General features: G+C 32.4%; 2 protein-coding genes across 2 annotated transcripts in view; both read left to right on the forward strand.

Annotated features, from left to right (window-relative positions):
- LOC139525513 (dynein regulatory complex protein 12-like) overlaps window positions 1–27,132 on the forward strand; it is a 195,911-nt gene that overhangs the window by 168,686 nt on the left and 93 nt on the right. The gene's annotated exons all lie outside the window — the stretch shown is intronic.
- On the forward strand, window positions 15,924–25,479 carry LOC139525517 (uncharacterized). The gene is made up of 2 exons (XM_071320917.1): window positions 15,924–16,206; window positions 25,103–25,479. Exons 1-2 carry the CDS (start codon window positions 16,026–16,028, stop codon window positions 25,354–25,356), a joined length of 435 nt encoding a protein of 144 aa, XP_071177018.1. The 5' UTR covers window positions 15,924–16,025; the 3' UTR covers window positions 25,357–25,479.

Consider the following 27,132-nt stretch of genomic DNA (forward strand, 5'->3'; position numbering starts at 1 on the left):
GATTAGCCATTAATGTTCCGTTGTTTGTCCGGATGTTTTAGAAGCTCTTGTATTTAATACAAACAAGGTTGGTACTCAGGTTTGCAGTTCAAGGTTATGTTCATTGCAGCCATGAAGGATTTTCAATTTATCAAAAGAGTATCCTAGACAAATGATTACCTGATTGCTCATTTATTCTTAACACTTTACAAGACACTCGTACATGTAGTAGTAAAATTCACATAAATGACCAATTACATTTAAGCTGTGTCTTCAGGCAGTTTCACAGCGTCTTTGTCTCTGAATATAGACTTCGGACGATCATTTACATTCTTCATCTCAAAAACTAACAAAACCTTTGAATAGACTTATTAAGAAGGGATATAGTTACGATACTGTTATCAGGTCATTAAAGATTGCATATTTTGGCGTTAATATTGATTTACTTATAGTGTCTTTGCATCGGAACTAAACACATTTATTTAAAAACCAGTTGTTGGCATGACACGGGTTATGTTCTTCTCATATATGTTATGATGGTATGATACTAAACCCCTAACGGGAAGGATTGTGCCTGATGTTCATATGATGAAATCATAATCTTTCAGTCAGTTTAATTGAAGTCTGGAGCTGGCATGTCAGTTAACTGCTATTAGTCTGTTGTTATTTATGTATTATTGTCATTTTGTTTATTTTCTTTGGTTACATCTTCTGACATCAGACTCGGACTTCTCTCTTGAACTGAATTTCAATGTGCGTATTGTTATGCGTTTACTTTTCTACATTGGCTAGAGGTATAGGGGGAGGGTTGAGATCTCACAAACATGTTTAACCCCGCCGCATTTTTGCGCCTGTCCCAAGTCAGGAGCCTCTGGCCTTTGTTAGTCTTGTATTATTTTAATTTTAGTTTCTTGTGTACAATTTGGAAATTAGTATGGCGTTCATTATCACTGAACTAGTATATATTGTTCAGGGGCCAGCTGAAGGACGCCTCCGGTGCGGGAATTTCTCGCTACATTGAAGACCTGTTGGTGACCTTCTGCTGTTGTTTTTTCTATGGTCGGGTTGTTGTCTCTTTGGCACATTCCCCATTTCCATTGTCAATTTTATTCAGCATTTTTCAACTTTTGCTTTCGACGTGTTATCAAAGACCTGATAGCTTTAACCCAGTCTAACAGAATATATCATCAATCAACTCCTTATCGTTTGTCCATCCATGTTCTGGTGTAGTACTCAATGGAAACCATATTTTCTATGAAGTTATGGCTTTCACTGATGTGTTTATGTTCTTTGAACTTAGACGATATCACCTATTGGAGATATTCATATTGAATTATGTTGAGATCACCAGTATTAACATGGTCAGAGGCGAGTGGAAATAAGAGTTTGTAAATAATCGAAGTAATTTGTAAAATAACAATAATCCAAAGAAGAGCAAATTAAAAAAAAATTGTATCTTTCATACAATTTTTTGTTAATTTGCTCTTCTTTGGATGATTGTTATTTTACAAATTACTTCGATTATTTACAAACTCAGTCGTTAAACATGTTAAACGAATTGTTTGTTTGTAAATTTACGATTTATAAAGGAATAGCTGATAAAATGTTTCACAGTATATTTGAAATATGCAACCATATTTACACTTAATAATTATTATTTTTGGTTTTCACTCCTTATATATTCAAAAACAACCAGTTTGGTAAGATAACTTCTTAACCATACGTCTGATGGGATTTAAAAATGAGATCTATGACTACGGACCTTTATATTTATCTCGATATCAAAGTTAAATTTGTTTTTCTTTATTTTGACCTTTACTATATCTTTATACCGCCTTAGTGTTTCTTTTCCATTTTGGCTGGAAGACAGATAACCTTGCAAAGAGAGTAATACGGAAGTACCTATTTGACATTTAAAGTACTCAAGACCCATTTACCATTTATTTTCAGAAACAATGGGAGTCAAGCTTTAAGATATTTCGAAAATGATATTTTGTAAACAAGAAGTAGCAAAGTTATTTCTTAAGTGCAAGCAAACGTATATAGAAAGCATATATCTTTTCAAAGCAGGTCATGAAACCTAGGCCTATTTTATGAAACCTTGAAAGCAGGTAATTATCTTTCTTATTTTAAGCAAAGCTATATAAAAGCCACATATTCTACCCATAGAATAGATAACCTTAGATTTGTTCGAACATTAAGGAATTGTGGATCATCAATGGTCTTTGTATTTTTTGGGCCTTTTCAAAAACAATTTCGAGCGTTTCTGCTAATTCTTGTTATAGGCGAAATATACTTCCGGCGTACACCATTTTTGACTAGAATCAATAATGAATTAAATTTTCAAATCAGTGAAATGATAGATATGATATGACAACCAAAGTAGCATTCTGTACAAAGATAATAGCCAATTATCTTCTTTGCTTTAAAGTGAAATACACAAAAAACATTTGTTTTTCCAAATCAGCGACGAGTAGGCTATCAGATAACTACGGAAACAAGAAATATCATATAATCGGCCGTATTTCAAAGGAAAGAACTGCAAACTATATATTTTTGAGATCTGTGTTATATAAGTTCTCTGACCTCTTGTTTTGTTTACAAAAGTTTCAACTAAGAGTATAGTATATCTGTATAATTTTTTTTTTTTAAGTTTATTATCAACATGGGAGATGGATGGTCCTAAATTAAGTTTTCTTTTCTCTCTTAATGCATGATAGGTTAAATTACAGGGACTTAAGTGAATACAAGACCAATTCATATTCACATGAATGATTTTGTTCCTTTTTTTCGTTTAAATTCTATCACATATGTAATGGATTATTTAGAGAAAAATACTTCTTTAAATTTTGAAAGAAGAATTATTACATATCCATATACACCTTTTCGTCTAATACATGGTTCCAGATTGCACATGAGATGTCCCCGTACCGCTCTCTATGTACACGACGTCACTGTTGTTGTGAGTACCTATACAATATCTTTGCTAGAAGACTTTCTTATTTCTTGTCCTGAATTTGTGTCGTATACAACCACTCTACGATATTACTAGCGAGACCAGGTTGAACATAATGCTGCGTTCGATACGAGCAGGTCAAAGAAGTGCAATTTCCAGACTGATAAAGAAATTTGAAGACGTTCAACAGCAAGAAAATGGAACCGTGAACATGGGGATTTATAAAAAAAAAACCATATCGAATAGTCTCAAACTGAAGCAGGGCATATAACACAAGTTAGACGAGGATATAGTACTAGAACTGTCTGCCGGAGATATCAAAACAGAGATAGTTGATGTAGATGAGTAAACATTCAACTTAGAGGGTGAAATTCGTCAAGTTAGCAAACTTATATTAGTTAAAACAACATCGTCAAATACACACGCAATTTTTTTTTACTTCATACATAGAAACTACACAACCCGTTCATACAATGAACGGTCCATATACAGGACACCATAACAACTCTAATAACCGTTTGTCAGATATCTGCCCATCGTTTAGCTCAACAAGTGAAAACAACAACTACTCAAGTTGAATCTCGTTACTTTCTATGTAGATATACTTCAATAGCAGTCATTTTGGGACCCATTTGAGACAGCCCTGCATGCAAACCCAACCTTAAGCAACGTCCAAAAAAAAATTAACTATTTGAAATTCTTGCTACACGATGAAGCTCTGAAAGTGACGGATTTTGAGATCACTAATGCAAACTATGAAAAGGCAATTTCTCTTTTACAAGAAAGAAATGGTCAACAACATAAAATTACACAGAGGTATATGCAGTCTTTTTATTATTCCGTTGCCTAATTATACACTTTTAGCCTCCGAAATGTTTATGATGACATTAAGATTTTCATAAGAGGTTAAGAATCACTGGGACAAACTGATGATTCATACAGAGCACTATTAGTACAAATTATATTGAAAAAAAACTACCAGGGGGAAACTCGAATGAACCTTGCAAGAAAATTTGGGTCTACTAACATACGCTTGGACGACTTACGAAAAGCATATTTAATGAATTAAATTTCATGAAAGCCGGTCACTCAATATACAGAATAACAATTCATATACTACAGCATTTTTGACGAACACGGAACCGCGAAATCGACAATCATGTCACATTCACCCAAATAAAGTTATCAAAACACTAACTATAATTCTAAAAAGTGTGTTTATTGACACGAGTCACACGCCTCGATAAATTGTATAAAAGTAAATGAATATAAAGACCAAATGTCAATAGTAAAAAGAGACCTCTTATGTTTCAACTGTTTAGGACATGACAATTTTGTCGATTGTAAGTCAATCAAATCATGCAAGAAATGTTACAACCGTCATTACACGAGTTTTTTCAAAGAGAATACACAAATAGAAAATCAGAGTGTAAACGTATGTACCATTCAACACAACGCGAAGGAATCGGACACAACTTCACATGCACAGACAACCACAAATGTTTTGCTCAAAACCGCAATTAATTCGGTACAATCAGGACGACAGTGTTAAGATGCCTTTTTGACGAAGGAGCACAAAGGTCATCATCGCAGAAGACCTAACCGCTAATAACAGTTATCAATAACTGGCACAGAGACTCTAAACTTATCCGGGTTTTGGGACATTGCAGAAAATACTACAATTAGCCACTTGAAAACTGCTGTTATCTTTTTGATTTTAGAGCAAATGCCGATCAGAGTACTGGTTGTACTGGAAATCACTGCAAAAGTCAAAACTTTCATTCATAAAGCTGCTGAATTACCGTATTTTATTCGAAATAGAACTCGCACATCCAGTTACTACGAATGACAATTTTCAAATCTTAGAACTTGTAGGAGCCGACTACTGTTGTTCAATTGTAGAAACCCATATCATTAGAGGTGAGGGACTTATTGCCGCGAAATCTAAAATTAATAATTTATCATCTGGACCACTTCATGGTACATCAAGTAACAATAACCAGCAAACATCTATAATGAATGTAAGGATGTCACAAATTACAGGATACTGCGATAAGGAGACGTTTTAGAAAACAGAATCATTTGGCATTGCACAAATTGATGAAAAGAAAAAAATTCTAGATTTATATCAGAAGACATGTATGAATTAGCATGATGACAGATATTTCGCCACTTTGTCCCAGAAAAAAGATCACCCACCTTTACTAGTGAACAAACAGATTTTAAAATGGAGAGCAAAAAATGTAACAAAAAATGTAAAAGGAACCGCAACCATTATATTCGCTAGAACTGTCATCTAATGAATACACAGGACCGTGTGATGAAATATTACCCAAAGACAAGCGAAGACCGACGCACAAAAAAAAGATAAAAATGTGGACCAAATGAGACCGTCGTATGTGATAACTGAGAACCATTTACCGGAATTTTATAGACTCTTAAATGCGTTAAATCGTTATATCATTTGATTTTATTCGTGTGCATTATCATGATTGTTTTAGTTATTTAAAGTTCTATATTATCAGAGACAGTAAGTCAAAGCGATTCTTTTAAATTCATTTTAATGTAATTTAATTCATTTGCGGGCCCGCAAAATTTTCTGGATTGCACATGAGATGGTCCCCCTACCGCTGTCTATGTTTACACGCACGACGTCACTGTTGTTGTGACGTTACCTAGATCAGAGTTCCAATATAATATCATTCGAGACGTTCTTATTTCTAAGACTTTTTGGTGTCCGATACAACGACTCTACGATAAACATATATATATTTCGAGGCACTGACATGTAACACTTATTAATTCAATATTAGTTTTTTAAGTTTTAAATTTATAAGTGTTACATGGGTCTAACTATAATGAAGCTAATTATTAAATTGCTTATTGCAATACTTTTCTGCTTTCCAGCAATTAAATATTTCGTCTTCAAATTTTAATATTTCAAGTCATGATTAGCCGAAGCTTAAGTTGATGTTTACTAAAGTCAAATTGAATACGCACAATTTAAATACGACATGACAATATTTCCGTTGTCGGAAGTGAGTTAACTGTTGATCTATTTACTAAACTTTCATTTATTTTCTCAAATGGTAAACGTTTTTGCCTCTAATTGATACGAGAAAACAATGGTTGATTTTCGTTGTCAAGAAATATAGTCCTTAGTGTTGACAGTGTAGTTCTTTTCTATTCAATTCTTCATTATTTATGCTTACAATAGCGTAGGGATTAATTGTGTTAGATACATAGACTGTAAATAATCCGTGTATTCTGAACGAGCTCACGCGTGCCGCATCAACTGTGATTCAAACGCAAAATGATTAGAAAATTGAAAACAACACGTTTGATAATTTATTGCGTCCGAAGCGCTTTTCTGGATTTACCTTCATCAGGAACTCTCAAAGCCAAACATTTGAAAACCGAAGATGTATAAGAACCGAAACCGTTGAAGAGCTATATGTCAAAGTTTGTTAAGTTACGTCAGTACCGAAGTAGAAAAGATGGTTTATTACTACCGAGAAATGAGAGTTAAATTTACAAAAGGTAAACTGATACATCGGGATTTTCTGAAATCATGGTTTTAATTAGTCCACCTGTTTATTTATTAAAGCATAATTCAAAGGCACATGTATATCGATCGAGCTTTGTTGGTTAAAAGTTTTCAGATAACAGATATCCTTCATCGGTATATATGATTGTGATGTTGAATAAATAAATTATCAGTCTACTTAGATTAAGCTGTTACAATCTTGAAATTTATACAATAAAAAAGTCAAACCGAACATCAGGTAAGACGCTTGCACAATTCTAAAAATTTGTTAAACACCACATAGGTTATATGACTAATTACATCAGAGAGTTCAAATATATGCTGCAAAGAAAAATAATAATGTGCGATATGAACTAGCACAATTATAAAGCTTTTACGGTGATTTTACATGTTGTGCCGTATCTCAAAAAAAAGTTATGATTATTGCTTAAAACTTTACACACTTCTTTGATATATTAATCTAAAGATCTGTATACTTTTTGGTTTTGATTCAAAATTTTATTTTGGTAATATTTAGTTTTTGTGAAAAAAAAACAGGGTGGGGGGTTTCACATGTCCCGCCGTGTCTCTAAAACAATATATGGTTATTGCTTAAAACTTTCTCATAAACTATTTATGATTATTGCATAAGACTTCCACATAAGACGTCGGGCGTATCATGCGCTCATGGCGCAGCAGTTTATTGGTTCTTCCCTCGCCGGGATTCGAACCCATGCTGCTGTGATATCGTGACACCAAATCGCCTGCACTGCAGCCGTCCCGCTAGACCACACGACCACCTGGGCTCTCAAAAAAAGAGCTTTCGCTGGCCGTGTGTTAGCTTTCCTCGTCATTTTTAATCTAGCGGCGTACTACAGTACATGATATATAAGGCATGAAGATGTTATTACTACAGATCAGCTAAATTATCTATAGTAAAGGATCCTACAAATTAATGTAATATACAGTCACAGAAAATAATTATATTTATAAGTACGTCTGAGTCTATGACAACTCTACAACAGATGTATCCATCGGATCGCCATCAATGATGGTGATACATGGCTGTGTACATAATGTATATACAACTCGTCTAAACATCAACCCAACAATGTTAGATCTGTAAATTTGCTTTCGCAAATTTTTGGTTCTTCCCTCGCCGGGATTCGAACCCATGCTGCTGTGATATCGTGACACCAAATCGCCTGCACTGCAGCCGTCCAGCTAGACCACACGACCACCTGGGCTCTAAAAAAAGAGCTTTCGCTGGCCGTGTGTTACCTTTCCTCGTCAGTTTTAATCTAGCGGCGTACTACAGTGCATGATATATAAGGCATGAAGATGTTATTGTTACAGATCAGCTAAATTATCTATAGTAAAGGATCCTACAAATTAATGTAATATACAGTCACAGAAAATAATTATATTTATAAGTACGTCTGAGTCTGTGACAACTCTACAACAGATGTATCCATTGGATCGCCATCAATGATGGTGATACATAATGTATATACAACTCGTCTAAACATCAACCCAACAATGTTAGATCTGTAAATTTGCTTTCGCAAATTTTTGGTTCTTCCCTCGCCGGGATTCGAACCCATACTGCTGTGATATCGTGACACCAAATCGCCTGCATTGCATCCGTCCCGCTAGACCACACGACCACCTGGGCTCTAAAAAAAAGAGCTTTCGCTGGCCGTGTGTTACCTTTCCTCGACAGTTTTAATCTAGCGGCGTACTACAGTACATGATATATATATATGTATATAAACAAGTCTAAATTGAAAACTACGTTCAAACCTATGATTGCGTTGGATAAAAACCGCAATTTTTATACGTGTGCATGTAAAACAAATTTCGTCGTAGAAGGGTCTAAATACAGCACAAACAACATTTTCCAAAAGACAAAAAAAGTAAAAAGGTATATTTAAATAAAACGCATTTGACTAACAGGTCCAACAACTGATGTTCTTATACACACATATATATATATATATATAGATATATATATATATATATATATATATATATATCAGTCTAAAGATTTGCACAACGGTACTGATATAAGATGTTATAATACGAAAATGTTGTTATATATATACAACTCGTCTAAACATCAACCCAACAATGTTAGATCTGTAAATTTTTGGTTCTTCCCTCGCCGGGAATCGAACCCATCAACTGTGATTCAAACGCAAAATGATTAGAAAATTGAAAACAACACGTTTAATAATTTATTGCGTCCAAAGCGCTTTTCTGGATTTACCTTCATCAGGAACTCTCAAAGCCAAACATTTGAAAACCGAAGATGTATAAGAACCGAAACCGTTGAAGAGCCATATGTAAAAAAATACCTAAAATAAATAGCCAAATTCATCTAAAGCCAACTTTGCCTGAGGGAGTTGAAACCTTAGTTTCTTAATAATTTCAAATTTATTGTCGGACAATTTTAGTAAAGTTTGTTAAGTCATGTCAGTACCGAAGTAGAAAAGATGGTTTATTACTACTGAGAAATGAGAGTTAAATTTACAATAGGTAAACTGATACATCGGGATTTTCTGAAATCATGGTTTAAATTAGTCTACCTGTTTATTTATAAAAGCATAATTCGAAGGCACATGTATGCCAATCGAGCTTTGCTGGTTAAAAGTTTTCGTTTAACATATCGATTTGTTATGTCTATATATATATAGAGCCCAGGTGGTCGTGTGGTCTAGCGGGACGGCTGCAGTGCAGGCGATTTGGTGTCACGATATCACAGTAGCATGGGTTCGAATCCCGGCGAGGGAAGAACAAAAAATTTGCGAAAGCAAATTACAGATCTAACATTGTTGGGTTGATGTTTAGACGAGTTGTATATATACAAAAAAGTGAAAAAGTATATTTAAACAAAACGGATTTGACTACATGTAACAGGTTGAACAACTGATGATCTTTAACCCTGCTGACTGCCATTGGCGATTGCCAAATAAAATTGATCACGAGGTGTAACAAAATGGATCTTAATATAAATTTTATACTTAACAGAAAACAATAAACTTGTGGCCCAGATGTTATGCCACAAACATAAGGTGTCAATATTTTTTTTGTACACCAGATCTAGATTTCGACAATATATGTCTCTTCAGTGATGTTAGGGATCGAAACGGTGATTGGAAGGCCATATAATTTACCCTCAATTTGAGATAGACTCTTGAATTTTAAGAGTCAATATAGGATGAACGGATCATATAAACCGGAGGGAAAATATGATACAAGCCCAAACGAAAAAAATATAAACAAGTCTAAATTGAAAACTACGTTCAAACCTATGATTGCGTTGGATAAAAACCGCAATTTTTATACGTGTGCATGTAAAACAAATTTCGTTGTAGAAGGGTCTAATTCAGCAAAAACAACATTTTCCAAAAGGCAAAAAAAGTGAAAAAGTATATTTAAACAAAACGGTTCATATATGATATATATATATATATATATATATCATCACTGTATAACCCACAAACAGTCACTACCTTAATGTTGCACATGTCAAAAACAGAAAAAAATATGTAAGGTATTGATAATTATAATTTTTAATATTGAAATAGTTAAAAGTTTTAAACTTTTATAATTTATTAAATATCAATGTCATACTTATATTTCAACCGTTTTATAACAAAGCACTTTGCAGCTACAACTGATATTAGCTTTATTATTCTCAACTGATAAAAGTGTATTATTCTTAACTGATAAAAGTGTATTATTCTCAACTGATAAAAGTGTATTATTCTCAACTGATAAAAGTGTATTATTCTCAACTGATAAAAGAAGCAAATGTGTGTATCAAAGTCCTTTTGTAATGAAGAGGGGCGATTGGTATTCCTGTGAATGCGACTACCTTCAAAGTGTACATATTTTTTACTTTTGTTACTATAAACCATTGAAAGTAATCTGTACTTCTCTTAAACATACCTATAAAAATAAAGGTAAAACTAATACAAGACTATCACATTTTTACTCTGCATATTCCGTCTATGAAAAGTGCGACTTACGTGGATATTTTCTTATTTGAAATTGTAGAATTACAATAACATCTTCTTTTTTTTTATCAAACATAGTCATTTATAAGGTTTTTCTCAAGAGTTCGTCATAATCTAATTTTCCTCTCGGAATTAGCTAGGTTTTCAATGATCGGTTCATATTGTTATCATGTCTAATCTTATTTTGGCCTCTTTGTGTACTTTTCATGCATCATGCAATAATGGAATAATAATAAATACATGTACTACCTTAACTGATCATATAAACTTGTGTCCACACATCCTGCAATCTCTTTCAAATGAGTATAAGTAAAAGAAGCAAATCTAGTAAATGAAGTGAATGACATGATGATGAAATGGTAATTGGCTATTCTAAACATGACAAAAACAATACATAATTTGATTGCATTACATAGTAAATTCAAGAAGAAAAACATACATGTACATAAGGATATATAAACTGCCCGCCATAATTATATTTATTGCCTACCTCTAACATTTTGTTTTGAAGCAATATCAACAAGTCACTTTAAAAAGGATAGTAAAAGAATTTGGTATTCTGGTATACAGTGTGATCCTTTGACACGATTGAAGTGATAAGATTTACAACGACTTACAACTTTTCCCCAGGTCTAAATATTGTTGTATGAGACGGTCCCTCCTCTTGTAGCATTAAAGTTTCTCCTTCAGACATCCTTCTTCTTCTTGACAACACGTTGTAGATCCTGACATTACTTTTTTTACACTTGCAAACCTTCTGCTGACAGCAGTACAGTTTGTTGCATTTGTCCTTTACAATTTTTTATTTTTACCTTTTTTCATATATTTTTCCTGTACAATTGAAACATGCAGTAACTTTATCAGTATCCTTAGTTATATAGTGTGCTAGTGACATAACACGATATACAATGTACATAGGGTCAGTAAGTTCCATATGGGTTGAGAGCGAAACTCGAATCCCCATACGGAATTTTCTGATCCCATATATATCGTACTAGTATTATGTCAGTAGCACAATATGTAACGAATTTATCTTACCGACTATCTAGACATGTGGTATTTAGACTTCTTGTCATATAAGGTGATAAAGTTTTCAATACCGTTAGAATGAAGAACCTACTTATATTGGTTTATACAAAAACAAATGACAACAATAACAACTTGTTACCTTTAAATGTGATTTATGAATTACTTTCAATCGATCATCATCAATTTCTTCGTCTATTGAAAATTGTAAGACTTTTCCTCATCATCGTGTTTTTTTTTATAAACGGATGTAACACCACTACTAACCCTGTATTGAAAAAACCTCCTGACCTATTATGAAATATTCACTGTCTCCAAGGGGTTGCTTTTAACCAGTCATATTTCTAGAAATGTATAGGAGGTAAGATAAATACATACATTTAATTTTTACATGTATAAGTACAAGGGCTACGCTGCAAAACAAAATGATAATATGAAATTGATTTGAATGAACTTAACCATTCATTCATGATATTTGTATGGTAAACTTTAACTAAATAATATTTTTTCGGGAGTAGTGGTTTTTGATACAATTTGAGCTTACGAAAATATTTAACTAAACTGTTTTTTTTTTTGTTTTTTTTTTATAAAATGATTTCCGCATCACAAAGACTTGGAATGATAACCTTATCATATAAAAGTAGGAAGAGTGAGGATATTAAAAACAAGCAATCAATAATATTTTAAATGAAGACTATATAATTCGATGTGCTAAAACCAATTATGGATGAACGTTTTAAAATTGTTCTACCACCATTAATAGAAACAGAAAAGGGGTTTGTTAAGAGCAGAAATATTTTTGATTCTTAAAGTAAGGTTCCGGATATTTTAAAATGTATAGATATTGAACACGAGGAAGGATCCATTATTTTTTTTTTAAAGTTTTGATTATGCAGGATGAAAATGGTTAGATGCATGATAAAAAAATAAATTTTGGAAATGGGTTAAAATGATACTAAAATGCTTATTTTAAATCAAGATAAACACCCGTTTCTAGATCAATCCGTCAGGGCTATCCAACATATAAGCTACACATTTTACAAGCAGAACCGATGACAACCTCAATTAGGACTAATCCCAGTATTCAAGGAATTAATCAATATCACTTCAACATAGATAATGAAAACAAAAAGGTTAAGATAAACCTGTTAATGGACAATTTTTGTGTATTTCTCTGTCCTGAATTTTCTTGCATTTTTTTTGTACTGTATTCCTGTCATGTAATGTTGTCATTTTAGTGGTATATTTAACATTGCCATAAAATAGCGAGGTTTGGCTAGCCACAAAATCAGGTTCAACACACCATTTTTTCTTAAAATGTCCTGTACCAAGTCAGGAACATGACAGTTGTTTTCTTGTAGTTTGTTTCTGTATGTGTTGCATTGTCGTTGTTTTTTTTTTTTTTTGCACTTCAGTGTTTCTGTTGTTTTGTTCTTTTCGTCTTACAGTTGATTGGTTTCCCTTGGTTTCAGTATGTAACAAGGATTTGGTTTTTTTTCCAATCGATTTATGACTTTCAAACAGCGGTATACGACTTTTTCCTATATTTACTGTGTTTGAACTTTTGTTCTGCCCTTTGATTATAGATTTTCCGTTTTGAGTTTTCCTCAGAGTTCAGTATTTTTGTGATTTTACCTTGTACCTTTATGAATACATGATAGACCTCGTATTGTATAAGTTGTGAGCCGCAAGGATAACATGGTTGATATCAATGAGTTTAAGAGTGAAGCTAAATGTAAAGATTCGGCGGTTTAGGCTCCAATACCGTTATTCTCTTTGTTGTCCCTATTCCTTAGTTTTTCCGTTTTTACATATCATTACAAAAATGTCATAGCAAATCTATGCGAGCTAATCGTGATGGCCTAGAATTAGGTCTCTTTCTTAAAATTTTGGTGGCAGAATTGTTAGATATAATAAGAAATAAGTTCGAATATGTCTTATTTTGTAATTATATAAATTACAGATGATATTCAGGTGCCTGATAATTAAAGACAGACGTGTTATGTTTTATTTGTATTTACTTATTAATTGTAAAACAAGATTTCTTAATGTATTGTTGAACATGTTAACATGATTATTTGAACTGACTCACAATTCCTTCTAATTAAGAAAATTGAGACATTGACACAATAGTTTTAGGTATAGATTCGAAGGATACGCGATGATTCCGGGCTCATTATTTCTTTTTTAGGAATCAACGCTCATTCATTGTATCTATAAATACATAATAAATTGTGTTGTATTGATTTAAATAGACAAAATATATCTGCACTCTGATTTAAACTTTGTAACTGAGATGACCGTATCGAATGAAACTCAAGTATTGATTTATTTTGTTAACTTCTATATATACTGAACAAAAAAAACCATCAAAATTGAGGTATGTTTTAAATTTTCTGAAATATATCACTATAATATATACAGGTACAGCCATTCCGTAAAATTTTACCAAATGCATCGGTTTATCTGCAATTTCATCGTTTGTAAGGTGATTGTTAGATAGTTTCTCATATGGCGGCTTGCCGGAAATGGTATATATGCAGGTGTATCGAAAGTCGTAAGAGTTTAGTTTAAGATTAAATATTGAATACTTTTAAGAATAAACCAAATCTTGCGATTGCTTTGGTTAAAATGACTTACTAATTCGCTTACTACACACATAAGATCTATGAAAAGATTTGTTCATTGATAAACGATTAATGGCATCTGTTCTCTGTAGTTACAATTTGATTTATGAGAATAAAGTATTCATTTAATCTGTGCAGTTGTAAGGTAAATGAAATATTTGTATAGGGGTTTACAATTAGTAAAGTAAACACTACATGAGTTACGAATTTCAAAGATTTTTTTATATATATGGTATGTATTTACAATACATTTCTTTATGAAAACAAGATGGTGAGGTATACATTACAATGCAACAGCTCTCTAATGAGAAAATAATACACCCATTTTTGTTTTCAATTTGTTTTGTATTATCATTATATTTTATATCAACGGTATAATAAAGGGAAGCCTTTAATATGTCCACAAGAATTAACAAGTAGGAACGACTACATTTGCAAGTTGGAGTTTTGAAATGATAAAACCAAGACATGTGGTATAGGTCAATGAAACCGCAATCTAACGATTTTTGCCAACCTTTTTATTTCGTTAAATACTTCGCTTAAGATTGAAGAGATTAATCCATGACTTTACAAATCGTTCACTGAATATCCGTCCTTTGATATTCTTTCTTTCATTTTGTATTTACCTATCTATGTATTCACATTGTATTGTGGGTGAAAGAGTTTTTAAATTAAATTGTATGTCAAAAAATGTCGAAATGTGAAACTTCCCTTGCAGAAAGTAAAGTAAAATAGTTTTGCTTATAAGAAAAAGGACGGACCACACAATTTAAAGCCATTATTCCAACGACATCAATTGTTGGATGAATGCAATTAAATAAAAAAAAAAGGCAAACATTTGACATAAGGATAGTTGTCACAAGGATTTAAATCAAATAGTTTTTTTTTAAGTTAGTGATATTTTTTAAAAGAAATCATCCTGTGATATGATATTTTATTTTAGTAAAAATATGTCACATGATAACATGCAAAATTGCAATCAAATTATTTATTTTGATTAAAAAAGGAAATATATAAGCTGATTTCACTTGAGGTAATTAAAATCATACTTGATAGGTCAGTCATCAGAATTTAAATCAACATGACAAACAAATCCTCAATTGCAGCATGCATAAAACCGTACCAAAGGACGTTCTATCTTCTATGTAAGTGATAAAGGGACAAAGCATCATACAAATGTATACAGAAAAAAAGACTCAAAACAAATTTAATATATTTTAAAATGATTACGAAAGACTCTCTTCAAAGTGACAAGTTTGGAAAAATAATGTTTTATTAATGTTACAAAATGAAATTTGACCGAGTGAAATTGGACATGACGTTGGTATCACAAGACCAGATGCTTTTGCCAAAGACTCGTGATTATCTGAGTTTCATTCCATCTCTTCAGGATTTTCAGTAATAGGTTTTCGGGAAAGAAAAACACGTTATTGTTAACATATAGTCCAAAAATTAAGTCGGATTTTCCGCAACCTCCTCTGTCACTCATAATCAATCAGAATATCGAGCTCATTGTACAATCCAATTAAAAGCAGTTCAACAAGAATATCTAGCTTTACAAATAAAAAAACATGAGGTTCCAAAACAATGTCTGATCGCATCAAAGAATATATCAGAATCTAGTCTCCAGCCATATATTCTACAATATCATCTGACACATTCCTGCCTCAAAAATGCAAGCGGGTACTACTAACCCACTTCTGTTTGTGATTTCAATTTTAACACGTGAGCTATGAAAACACTCATAGTGAAAGGGCTAGCGTAACAATCGGACTTAGGTAAAGGTCAATCAAAAACTGTTCTATGACAGAAATTTTTGTGAATAACTTAAAGACTGAAAGTACACCAGAGAACGATAAAAAAATTATAGTGACAAACTTTTAGTTAGTATGGAAGACCAGAGTAATACTTATAATGATATTGATACTCATGAGGTTTTGCAGGTAACCAATTCTAGATCTGAAATGAGTTCTGAATTGACTCGTATGACATCTATACCTGAAACAGATTGTGAACCTAATCCTGTCATAGAGAGGGCAGAAACCGTATTGGATAGAAATAATGAAAGAGGTAAAGAACAAATATAAAATTGGTTATTAGGGAAAAAAAGAATGTTTCCTGATTTTTGTTTCTCCTTATATGTTCTTAATAACCACTTGCTCGGACACTTTTTGGTCATGTTTTTATTTTCAAAGTATTAAAATATTTATGATTTCCTGTTTATTTCTGTGCTAGAAAAATGTGCGCTTTTCAATATTAGATGAGAATTAGCTTACCGTTCATTTGAACATTTTGTTAATAGTCACATTTTAATTTTTTTAAGAAAGTGCCAAAATTAGACATATCAGAATTAAACACACCAAACACAGCACATTGACAAAAATGTAAATGCTATTTTGTCAATGATTAAAATATTTTATAAAATAAAAAGAATTAAAAGCAAAGAACACAGAAAAAACAGAGGTACAGACAAAACTGACTTAATAAAATTGAGAATGGAAATGGGGAATGTGTCAAAGAGACAACAACCCGACCATAGAAAAAAAACAACAGAAGGTCACCAACAGGTCTTCAATGTAGCGAGAAATTCCCGCACCCGGAGGCGTCCTTCAACTGGCCCCTAAAAAATACTTACTTACATTGATTTTGTTTCAGAAAAAACGTAACTAAATATAAATTGTTATATGTGCACAATTATGAGAACTTATAATCCTACATTGTTTCGATATCATTTATTTATATTCTGGCCTTGCACAACACCTGCGTAAAGGCATTTAAAAACTAATCCTTTACAAGTGGACCAATTGACACCTTAGTCTTCGGGAACTTGATTTTATTGATTAGTAGTAATAAGCCTCGACATAGCAAGTAAATTCACAAAAAAACCCCACTTAAAACAGAAAGTCCACAATAATATGTCTAAAGCTTAAAATCCTCATCAAACGAATGGATAACATCTGCCATACTCCTTAGATTTACTGCAAGTTTTCTCTTATTTTTATGCTTTGTGTCTACTGTTTATATTGTGTCTGTTTGTTATGCACGACCGATATTTTGAGTTAAGACGCAACGTTAGATATTGCTACTATTTAATGTAACAGAAAAATGCATTAAATTAAAACGTCTGTTCTAAAACACGCACCGTGTGCATTCGTCACCATTTTTCAATTTTTCTTGTTGGGTAGTTGCATAGTATAACAAAAAAGTATAAATGCCGTGTGAGACCAATCCAATATGATTTTTTTTTAATTCTAAACTTATTTCAGGCTTTTTTTTTTATGATAGGGGATAAAAAGCTTTAATTTTGATACTTTTAATCTTTTGAAATATTTCAGGGGTACTGCATACAAAGTAAGAAAGACTACGGTTTAATATTTCATCATCGGTATACACCACTATATTTATTTTTAAAAGGGCACTAGCTACGAGATATATAAAAAATCTAAAGTATGATTTTTGTTTTGTTCAGCTATTAATGAAAGTGATAAAATGAAATAATAATTCGCTTTTAGCAGCCAAAATGGTTCAATCTTGTCAACTTAAGCTAAGAAACATTGAAAATGAATTAATCACTTGCAAGTGAATAATTCGACCTCATTAAATCCGTATTCATGTGAACATCAATTTAACCCCTTAGCTAGAGATGGATAACGCATGCATTGTCCGTGTACTGGTTATTTAAAGGAAAAGAATGTCAACTTTGAAAGTGAAACAGAGGTAAATCATTTGGTTGATAAGATCCACTAAAAATCATTCTTATACTGGTAAAAACGATGAAAAACATACTTCAAATCTATTATATCAAATTAAACAGATCTATACAAGTCCGTTTGCACGAGTTGCTTAATCTATTTATATCTATGTTAATGTTTACATCGCTTATATGGTCATTGGAGGTAAACTCGATATATATTTATAGTTAATTAGATGGCGTCTAGTCTAAAATACACACGAAACGAAGTAACATATTATTGAGCTGATGTCCTGTAAATAGTTTATTTTAGACTTTTGATAGTTTGGACAAATGTTTTACATTGTTATCAATAAAATATGAGAATCTTAGTCAAATCGGTGACCAAGAATTTGACAGCTAGTGCCCCTTTAATCATACAAGGACAAACCATATAAATATGATGTGTTTAATATCACCAATAGTATATCGTTTAGAAATATAAACAAAAACGTAATTTAGCGATTTGATAAATAATGTAGTTAAATATCGTCAAGTGCTGCTTAAACATTCATATGTAATTCTTCGTTTAGCTTGATACTATTTCCAGATTTTGTAATTTCGGATTCAGTTAAATATAGGCAACAGTAGTATACCGCTGTTCAAAACTCAAAAATCGATAAAAAAATACAAATCCGGGTTACAAACTAAAACTGAGGGAAACGCATTAAATATAAGAGGAGAACAACAACACAACATAAAAATGTAACACAAAGAGAAACGAACTAAGCATTAGAAGAAATCCGATGACAATAATAAATATAACAAATTTAACATCAAAACTAAATACATGATTTGGGATAGAAAAGTACCGTGACACGTCTTATAATAATGTGAATACAGACTTGAATATAAAAGGAAATAAACGACACAAAAGAAACACAACGTTAAAATGTAACACACACAGAAACGAACTATAATATAACAATGTCAATAATCCTGACTTGGTACAGGGCATTTTTTAAAGAAAAAATTTGTGGTTGAACCTGGTTTTGTGGCATGCCAAACGTCCCGCTTTAATGGCAATATTAAATATAACATTAAAATGACAACACAACATTACAGGACTATACAATACAAATAAATAGGAGAACATATTGGACAAAGAAACACACGAATAATAGCTAACAAAAGGCACAAGGTTTAAAATTCAATACGCCAGAAGTGCGTTTCGTCCACACAAGACGATGATGAAATATTAAACCGTAGTCTTTCTTACTTTGTATGCAGTACCCCTGAAATATTTCAAAAGATTAAAAGTATCAAAATTAAAGCTTTTTATCCCCTATTAGATATATCTGGCAGATACGGAATAGTTAATTGCAAGTCTTTTTGGCACAAGTTTGTATGAAAAATTACGCTTACTGACAATATCATAGTAATATCCTTTCACAACATAAGCGCCTCTAGGAAAGGAAATACCCCAGTCATCTGTGACGGCTGATGGTAATATTTCTGGCTCATCTTAAGTTTTCATCATCATCATCATCATCCGCGACAACGCCTAAATTGTGTCATTGCTAATTAAATCCAATAAAGAATCCCCACTGTTGTTTTCTTCATGAGCCAGAAATATTACCATCAATTGTATCAGCAAATTATGAATTATGTCGCAACTTTCGATTCATGATTTTCTGTTGATTGTTCGCAAACAATTTTAACTGGCCGAGAATTTCCGCGGAATCGAAAGTTGCGACATAATTCATAGTTTGCTGATACACACTGATCACACGTATAACAAGACAAATCAGTTACCATCAATTCGGAATTATTAATTGTTCTAACACAATGATTTTTTCTGATTTCGGCAATGCTATTAAAATGTTGTGTTGTATTTCGGGGGATGGTTTCTACGTATCTAAAAATTCTGCGCTTGCAACCGGTTGATTTTGATTTTGGTAACAAAAGTTAAATAAATCCTTTTCGTTCTGAATGGATGACCGACCACGGATTACAGAAAATACGGCCTCTCTCTTTATATAATCGCCAGCCGCGTCATGGGCACCTTTTGCATGCGCAGTTTCAAAAGCAATTCTTGTGATTGAATCATATCCTAATCGGAAAAGTCGTTGCTAAAAGATCAAAACAATGACGGCTCTTGAATTGCGTAGCACAACCATCATTAAATTCGTGCATAACTTTTGGATTGCAGCTAATTTCGTGTAGATATTCTGAAACGGATTTTTTAACATAATGTGTAAAGTACTGTTCACGTTTGTTATCTCGTTTGACAGTATAAAAGAGTCACATGAAGAGATACTCCAATTTACCGACCGTGCAAGGGCTGTATAGCCAGTCAAGGTCGTTAAAAACTTCCATTTGTTGAACTCCAATTTTTTTGAAAGTATCCTGTTTGGATTTCAGTCTTATCAAAGAATCTGCAGCTCTCTGAGTAATCATTTACTGTTACACAATAATTTAGATGCAAGTTATCTAACAAGGATCGCAACTCCTCGGATTGTCAAGAAGCGCTAAATTGGTGGTACGGAAAAGTACGGAGAATTTGTATAAAATAAGAGAACATTTCAAATGGTTTAGTTGACTTCTTTACCAGCATAAGCTTTCTTAAGGATTTAGATCCGCGTTTTAAATTTACGTATTCATACCTTTCCCGTTGTACAGTAGACACGTTTAAATTATCAATTTTTTCTTCTTCCGTTAACTTGAATTATGAACACTACAATTGTCACAATTTCTTTGTAAACATTTAAGTTTATCTACATTTTCCGAGGTTTTACATACGGTTTCGTTGACAAGCTCGTTAATATTTTCATAAATTTCAAATTCTCCTTGATGTGCAGGATTGTTTTTCAGTACCTTGCGCCGAAAGTCCATGCAACTTTTGAAAATACCACGAATTTTGATATGGTACCTGCAGCAACATGTTTGTTTATCTTTAGGACGAATTGATTGCACGAAAAAAAGTTTTCAAATTTTCTGGTAAATTTTGATAGTTGGATTTTTTTCCTAGAAATCGAAGTACACTTCGGTTGGTGTTTTTTCTAGAACATAAACAGCATGAGAAACAAATTGTTTAGGACCAGTTTTCATTTTTTTAATGCCACTTTTGTTACCCGTAGGCCTAGACATACTAGGAGAGATCCAAAAGTCTAATACGAGCTTTTTATGTATATCGTTTAAAGCATCTGATCTTGTGTTGCGTTTTGTAAAACTCCACGAAGCATTGTCCGATTGTAAAACAGAAGCTCAATGTTGCATCCCTCGACTCAACTTTTTGTTGTTTAGCCCTAATTTTCTACTTACATGCTTCTTACTTATATTTTCTGAAATAATGGATGTAGTATTAATATCCATAACTTTTGTTGTTGTTTTAGAACGTTGCTTTTTTGTTGTGGAAATTATTTCTTGAATATTTTTATTATAGTAGAATTCGTAGAATCAACTATGTTATCTTCGGGACTCGTAATAACATTCATATTTCGCGAAATATTAACCGTTGGCGATTTCTGATCTTTGATGATAGCAGTTATGACTGCGGCGTGCTTGATAGGTGTTTTCGGAATCTTTAATTTTTCGCAAAGCTCTCCATTTGCCCATTCTGTTTTTGAACGGTGTATTTGTGTGATTAATTTCTAAATTTGTTTCTTTTGATTGTTTAAAATAACGCAATACAGTTTCTCCCTTTCTCTTTCCTAAATTTCCTGTGTTTTTCCTGTTCTCGTTCATCTCTTTTCCTCGTGTCTTCTTTTGTTAATGTTTTTATCATTATGTTGTTCTGCTCGCCTTCGTTATAAATTTCCTTGTTTTTAGCCCATGATTTCCGCTTTTGTTCATTTCTTTTTTCTCTTTTCTTTTGTAAATACCACTCCTTTTTTCCGTACCTGTGCCATGAAAACCCTCCATCAACTTTTTATTATTTATATAGGATATTAAATTTTAATGTCAGTATTTTGTATATATTTTTTTTGCATTATATATTTTAAAACCACATCGCATATATTTTAATCTAGCGGTGGTAAAAGATACACTACAAGTAGTTATATGATAATGAAGATTTCTGATTTTATTTTGATGTTTTCATATGTGTGCATTCTTTGTATAATTGCAATATTTCATGGGTTTTTTTTCAAAGAAGGACAGTAAAGCGGAGGGAGAAACTTGCGTATGCAGTTCATAACGTCCCTGGCATATTACGGTGGTGGCGTCAAATCATGTTAACGTACATACTTGCAAGACATTTTCATTAATCCGTTTTTGTCGAGCCTGCAACTTTTGTTGCAGAAAGCTCGACATAGGGATAGTGATCCGGCGGCTACGGCGGCGGCGTTAGCTAACTTTTTTAAAGCTTTATATTTTAGAAGGTGGAAGACCTGGATGCTTCATACTTTGTATATAGATGCCTCATGTTACGAAGTTTCTGTCAGTCACATGTCAAATGTCCTTGACCTCATTTTCATGGTTCAGTGACCACTTGAAAAAAAAGTTCAGATTTTTTGTAATGTTGAATTCTCTCTTATTATAAGTAATAGGATAATTATATTTGGTATGTGCGTACCTTGCAAGGTCCTCATGCCCGTCAGACAGTTTTCCCTTGACCTCGACCTCATTTCATGGATCAGTGAACAAGGTTAAGTTTTGGTGGTCAAGTCCATATCTCAGATACTATAAGCAATAGGTCTAGTATATTCGGTGTATGGAAGGACTGTAAGGTGTACATGTCCAACTGGCAGGTGTCATCTGACCTTGACCTCATTTTCATGGTTCAGTGGTTATAGTTAAGTTTTTGTGTTTTGGTCTGTTTTTCTCATACTTTATGCAATAGATCTACTATATTTGTTGTATGGAATGATTGTAAGGTGTACATGTCTAGCGGGCAGATGTCATCTGACCTTGACCTCATTTTCATGGTTGAGTGGTCAAAGTTAAGTTTTTGAGTTTTGGTCTTTTTATCTAATACTATATCCCATAGGTCAACTATATTTGGTGTATGGAAATATTTTATGATCTATATGTCCGTCGCGCAGGTTTTATTTGACCTCGACCTCATTTTCACGGTTCATTGCTCAGTGTTAAGTTTTTGTGTTTTGGTCTATTTTTCTTAAACTATAAGTAATAGGTCAACTATATTTGTTGTATGGAAGCATTGTTAGCTGTACATGTTTGCTTGGCATGGTTCATCTGACCTTGACCTCATTTTCATGGTTCATTGGTCTTTGTTTAGTTATCTTGGTTAATGTTAAGTTTATGTGACAGTTTTTAATAAAGCTTTATACTTAGGACTATCAACATAATATCAATGATTAGTAAAGAAGGCGAGACATTTCAGCGTGTGCACTCTTGTGTTTTTATATAGATAATCTGTAAACTGAATACAATTTGGTGTTTCAAATACCATTTTTAAAGTTCTTTCTATTGGTATAGTACTCAAAGCCGAAAACATATTCATCACGAAGTTAAATCTTTGTTTATTGGCTTTAAAAGTTTTGTGAAGGCATGAAGATTTATTTCGGACATTTCCGCAAGTCATTTTAAACGCATTGTTTTGAATTGAAATTGTAGCTCAATGTATTTGATAGTTTAATTTTTTTGAAGCGTGCATTTAGAACAACACGATAGCGCATACAATTAAATAAGTTACCTGTTCAAGTTTTCATTTTTCAACTGAAATACTTTAAGCTTCCGAACTAAATTTTCCGTGGGACATTTCTGTTCATCGTATTGTTTTCAGAATGCCTGTGCAAATTTTACATGGAGGCAGCCATGCAATCCGTTACTGGAACATATGACGTCATAAAACATTCATGCAAAAGTTCTAAGAGTTGCGTGAAATTTTCGCGTATTTTTCGAAAAAAAACAAAGAGTTTTATGTTTCGATTTTGTTACATAGGACAACGATAAGTTAACGTTTTTTCTTATAATCTGTGTCTTCCGATACCTACATAGATCATATATTTTATTCTGTCTTTATCATAATGTAAAAATTTGAGAAACAATCTTTGTTTTCATATATAATATGACATATTTATTTTACGATTTCTCAGAATAATTTCCTGTCAAAGATTTGATTAGCGCTATTTTTCGTGGTAGTAGCAATATCTAATGTCTTAAAGGTGAAATGCATAGGTTTGGAATTATTGAATAAATATAAATTTCAACATTTTAAACATAAATTCTTGCGATTTACACCTTTTCCTCAATTTTTTTTCTACCTTTGCATTTCACCTTTAAGTCATTTTTTTTCTGATTTTTACATTTAATTCTTGGATTGTGTAATAACACCACTGTCCAAAGTTAAGGAAGGTCTGATCGCTTTAATCACACAGGATTCCTTATATGACTGTCCAAAGTCCTGTTGGTGGTTAAATAGTTGGCTAAACTGTATGGGATTTACTTATTAATGAAGGTCGTATGGTGACCTCTAACTGTTTACACCAACTTTCTTTGAACACTTCATTTTGTTGTCGTTTAGAAAGTTGTCTTACTGGAAAACATACCACATCTTCTTATTTTATATTAAAAATCTTGACTCCACCCCTACAACCTACAAATAGAGTAAGAAATTTTAGATGACTAAATATGTTTGAGGTGGCAACGACATTCTCCGGAAATATATTTTTTCTCTTCCTTGTTATAATTGATAACTCACAATTTATTACCTATCAATTTTTTTTCTTTTTTTTTCAGCCTTCCCAATATTTAAACCTGTAATATAAAGCTATCAAAAGTATTTGGGACATTGTATAAATTATACATTTTCCTTGATAGGGATGCACATTTGTCTAAGACTAAGAGAGAACTTATCGTCTATGTCATCACTGCTTATCACATGGGTCAATTCTATTGAAGATGAGACCCATTTTACATTTTTTGTCCTAATTTTAAAGAACTACCTACGGATGTAAAATATTTCTGGCTGTTCACAAATGAGCATTTACCAACTATCATATGCCGAGGAAGTTACATTATTAAAGGTCTAGAAATAAGATCCAGATGTAAACAAAATATATAAAATATTTTTATTATTATCAGATTTGATATAATAGTTATGTAAGACACATGTTGTGTTTGGCTCTGATCCTTTCCATAACGTTATAGTATAGTATTAGGTTTCGATTTAGTTTTTTCCCCCAATCATATTGTGCATAATATTGTTGTAAAATGATGCCCTTTATGGTTTCTTGATTAGATTAATAAAATTCTTATCTTATCTTCTTATCTTATACAATGAAATAATAAAAAGAGAGATGAAAGATTTTGACACTACTTTTTTCACAGATATCATTGATGCTGTAATTCTTCATGCTCAAGATGACAGACAACTAGCATTAGATTTCATTCAAAATATGAAGACAGAATTTCCAGAATTACAACTTGATTTAAAAATATTCGAACAATTACATATAGGAAGAAGTATACTTGAATCAGCATCACTTCTATTTAGAACCTGTCGATTCATATTTGTGTTCGAGACAAGAAATATTGAACAGGATGAACTGTCGAACTTCGTGAGCCAGATGCTTTTTTTATAATTCTATTACAGTGGAGGAATTACACAACAGACTTATACCAATATTGAAGGATGACTATTATATTTCGATTCTAAAACCCCTGATTCATTTGAACTACAATAGATATTTGGAAGGCAGATCTCAAAACAGGACAGATCATGGGTTTTTAACGAATTTTAAAACATTAATCATAAATGGGAGGATATCGTATTTGATAAGATAACAATGTAACGATAAAGTGGAAATCATTAATGTTTGTTATTACAGTTTTGTATGTTCATACTTGTATATGATATTTCTATAGATTTAAGGTCTGGTTTACGACAATGGAGCCAGTTGTGTTATTATATTGCAGTTTAGAATAAAGCATATTTGTAGCTCATCCATTGCTATTTACTGAATATGTATGGGACTTTCAATATTTTATAACTATTAATTTGAATTTCCCAAAATTCCTATATGAAAATTGTCTCCTTGTTTGTATTTATGTTAACCTAGCTCACAGGACCATTTGCACTTTTGCCATTATTTGTAAACTTTTCTTTCAAAATCGTTTCCTATGAAACTGCATAATGGATTGAAATCAATTGTATTTGCTTTATCTTCAGGATGTCTTCTAAGGCAAGTGATATTTGATTTTTGATGACTAATGTGGCTAGAAATAGAACATGGGGTTTAATTTTTTATTTTAGATAACACAAATCGAAAATCAAAGCAGTAAGAGAAAAAACAACAAATAAAGATAAATAATTAAACAAATTATACCTGTACAAAAATAAGTCCAACCTTATTTTGAAGTTAGCACATATGTATATTTATATTTATTAAATTGAAATCTTTGTGTAAAGGAGAAGGGAGAGTAGACAAAAATCTAACATTTTAAAATATGGCAAAACAACACGTTTAATAATTTATCAAGTCCGAAGCGCTTTTCTGGATTTACCTTCATCAGGAACGCCTTAAGCCAAACACTAGAAATCCAAAGATGTACAAGAAGGGAAACTCGTTAAAGAGCTATATGTCAAAAATGCATAAAATAAATAGCCAAATATATATGATAAATCATCAACATAAACATGTAAAATGTGTAAACTCCTAAAAAGAGGCCTCGTTTTTATAAACTATCTCTTCTTTTTATGCTCCATTTATGGGCATTATGATTTTTGGTCTGTGGGTCCGTCTGTTCATTCGTTCGTTCATCCGTTCGTCCGTCTGTCCCGCTTCAGGTCAAAGGTTTTTGTTGAGGTATTTTTTGATGAAGTTGAAGTCCAATCAGCTTGAAACTTAGTACACATGTTCCCTATGATAGGATCTTTCTAATTTTAATGCCAAATTAGAGATTTTATCCCATTTTCACGGTCCACTGAAAATATAAAATGATAGTGCGGATGGGGCATCCGTGTACTTTGGACACATTCTTGTTTTTTTTTGGGTTTTTTTTTCTTCGCGGCACCAGAATTATTTTTGTTTCTACTTTTGGTCCTTATTTAAATTTTTCATGTCATTAAGCCGCAAGTCAAATCTAAGACTTACAAAATGGTACTTCGCAAGATCTGGTTTGCGCTAACCCAGTTTTAATTAGCGTGGTACGCTGTCTTCCTGCGGATAGCGTTCCAGTGTACTGGCACTATAAAGTCCTGCAACTACGATAGGCTAGCACAAAGCAGTCAAAATGTACATACACACTTTGTTTTTTTATTCATTTCATTTTATTTTATTTTACTTCTCTTTTTTTTTAAGTACATACAAAACATCTCACTAATTATTTTTGCAAAACTCACATACACAAATTTAGGC

Source organism: Mytilus edulis, chromosome 5 (genome assembly GCF_963676685.1).
Source record: "Mytilus edulis chromosome 5, xbMytEdul2.2, whole genome shotgun sequence".
In the NCBI taxonomy this organism is placed as follows: domain Eukaryota; kingdom Metazoa; phylum Mollusca; class Bivalvia; order Mytilida; family Mytilidae; genus Mytilus; species Mytilus edulis.

Bases quoted from the DNA above. Each gene is read 5' to 3' on its own strand.
- LOC139525517 (XM_071320917.1), top strand. From the start codon at position 16,026: ATGGAAGACCAGAGTAATACTTATAATGATATTGATACTCATGAGGTT. The intron at 16,207-25,102 runs GTAAAGAACAAA...CTTTTTTCACAG, and splicing joins GGATAGAAATAATGAAAGAG to ATATCATTGATGCTGTAATT.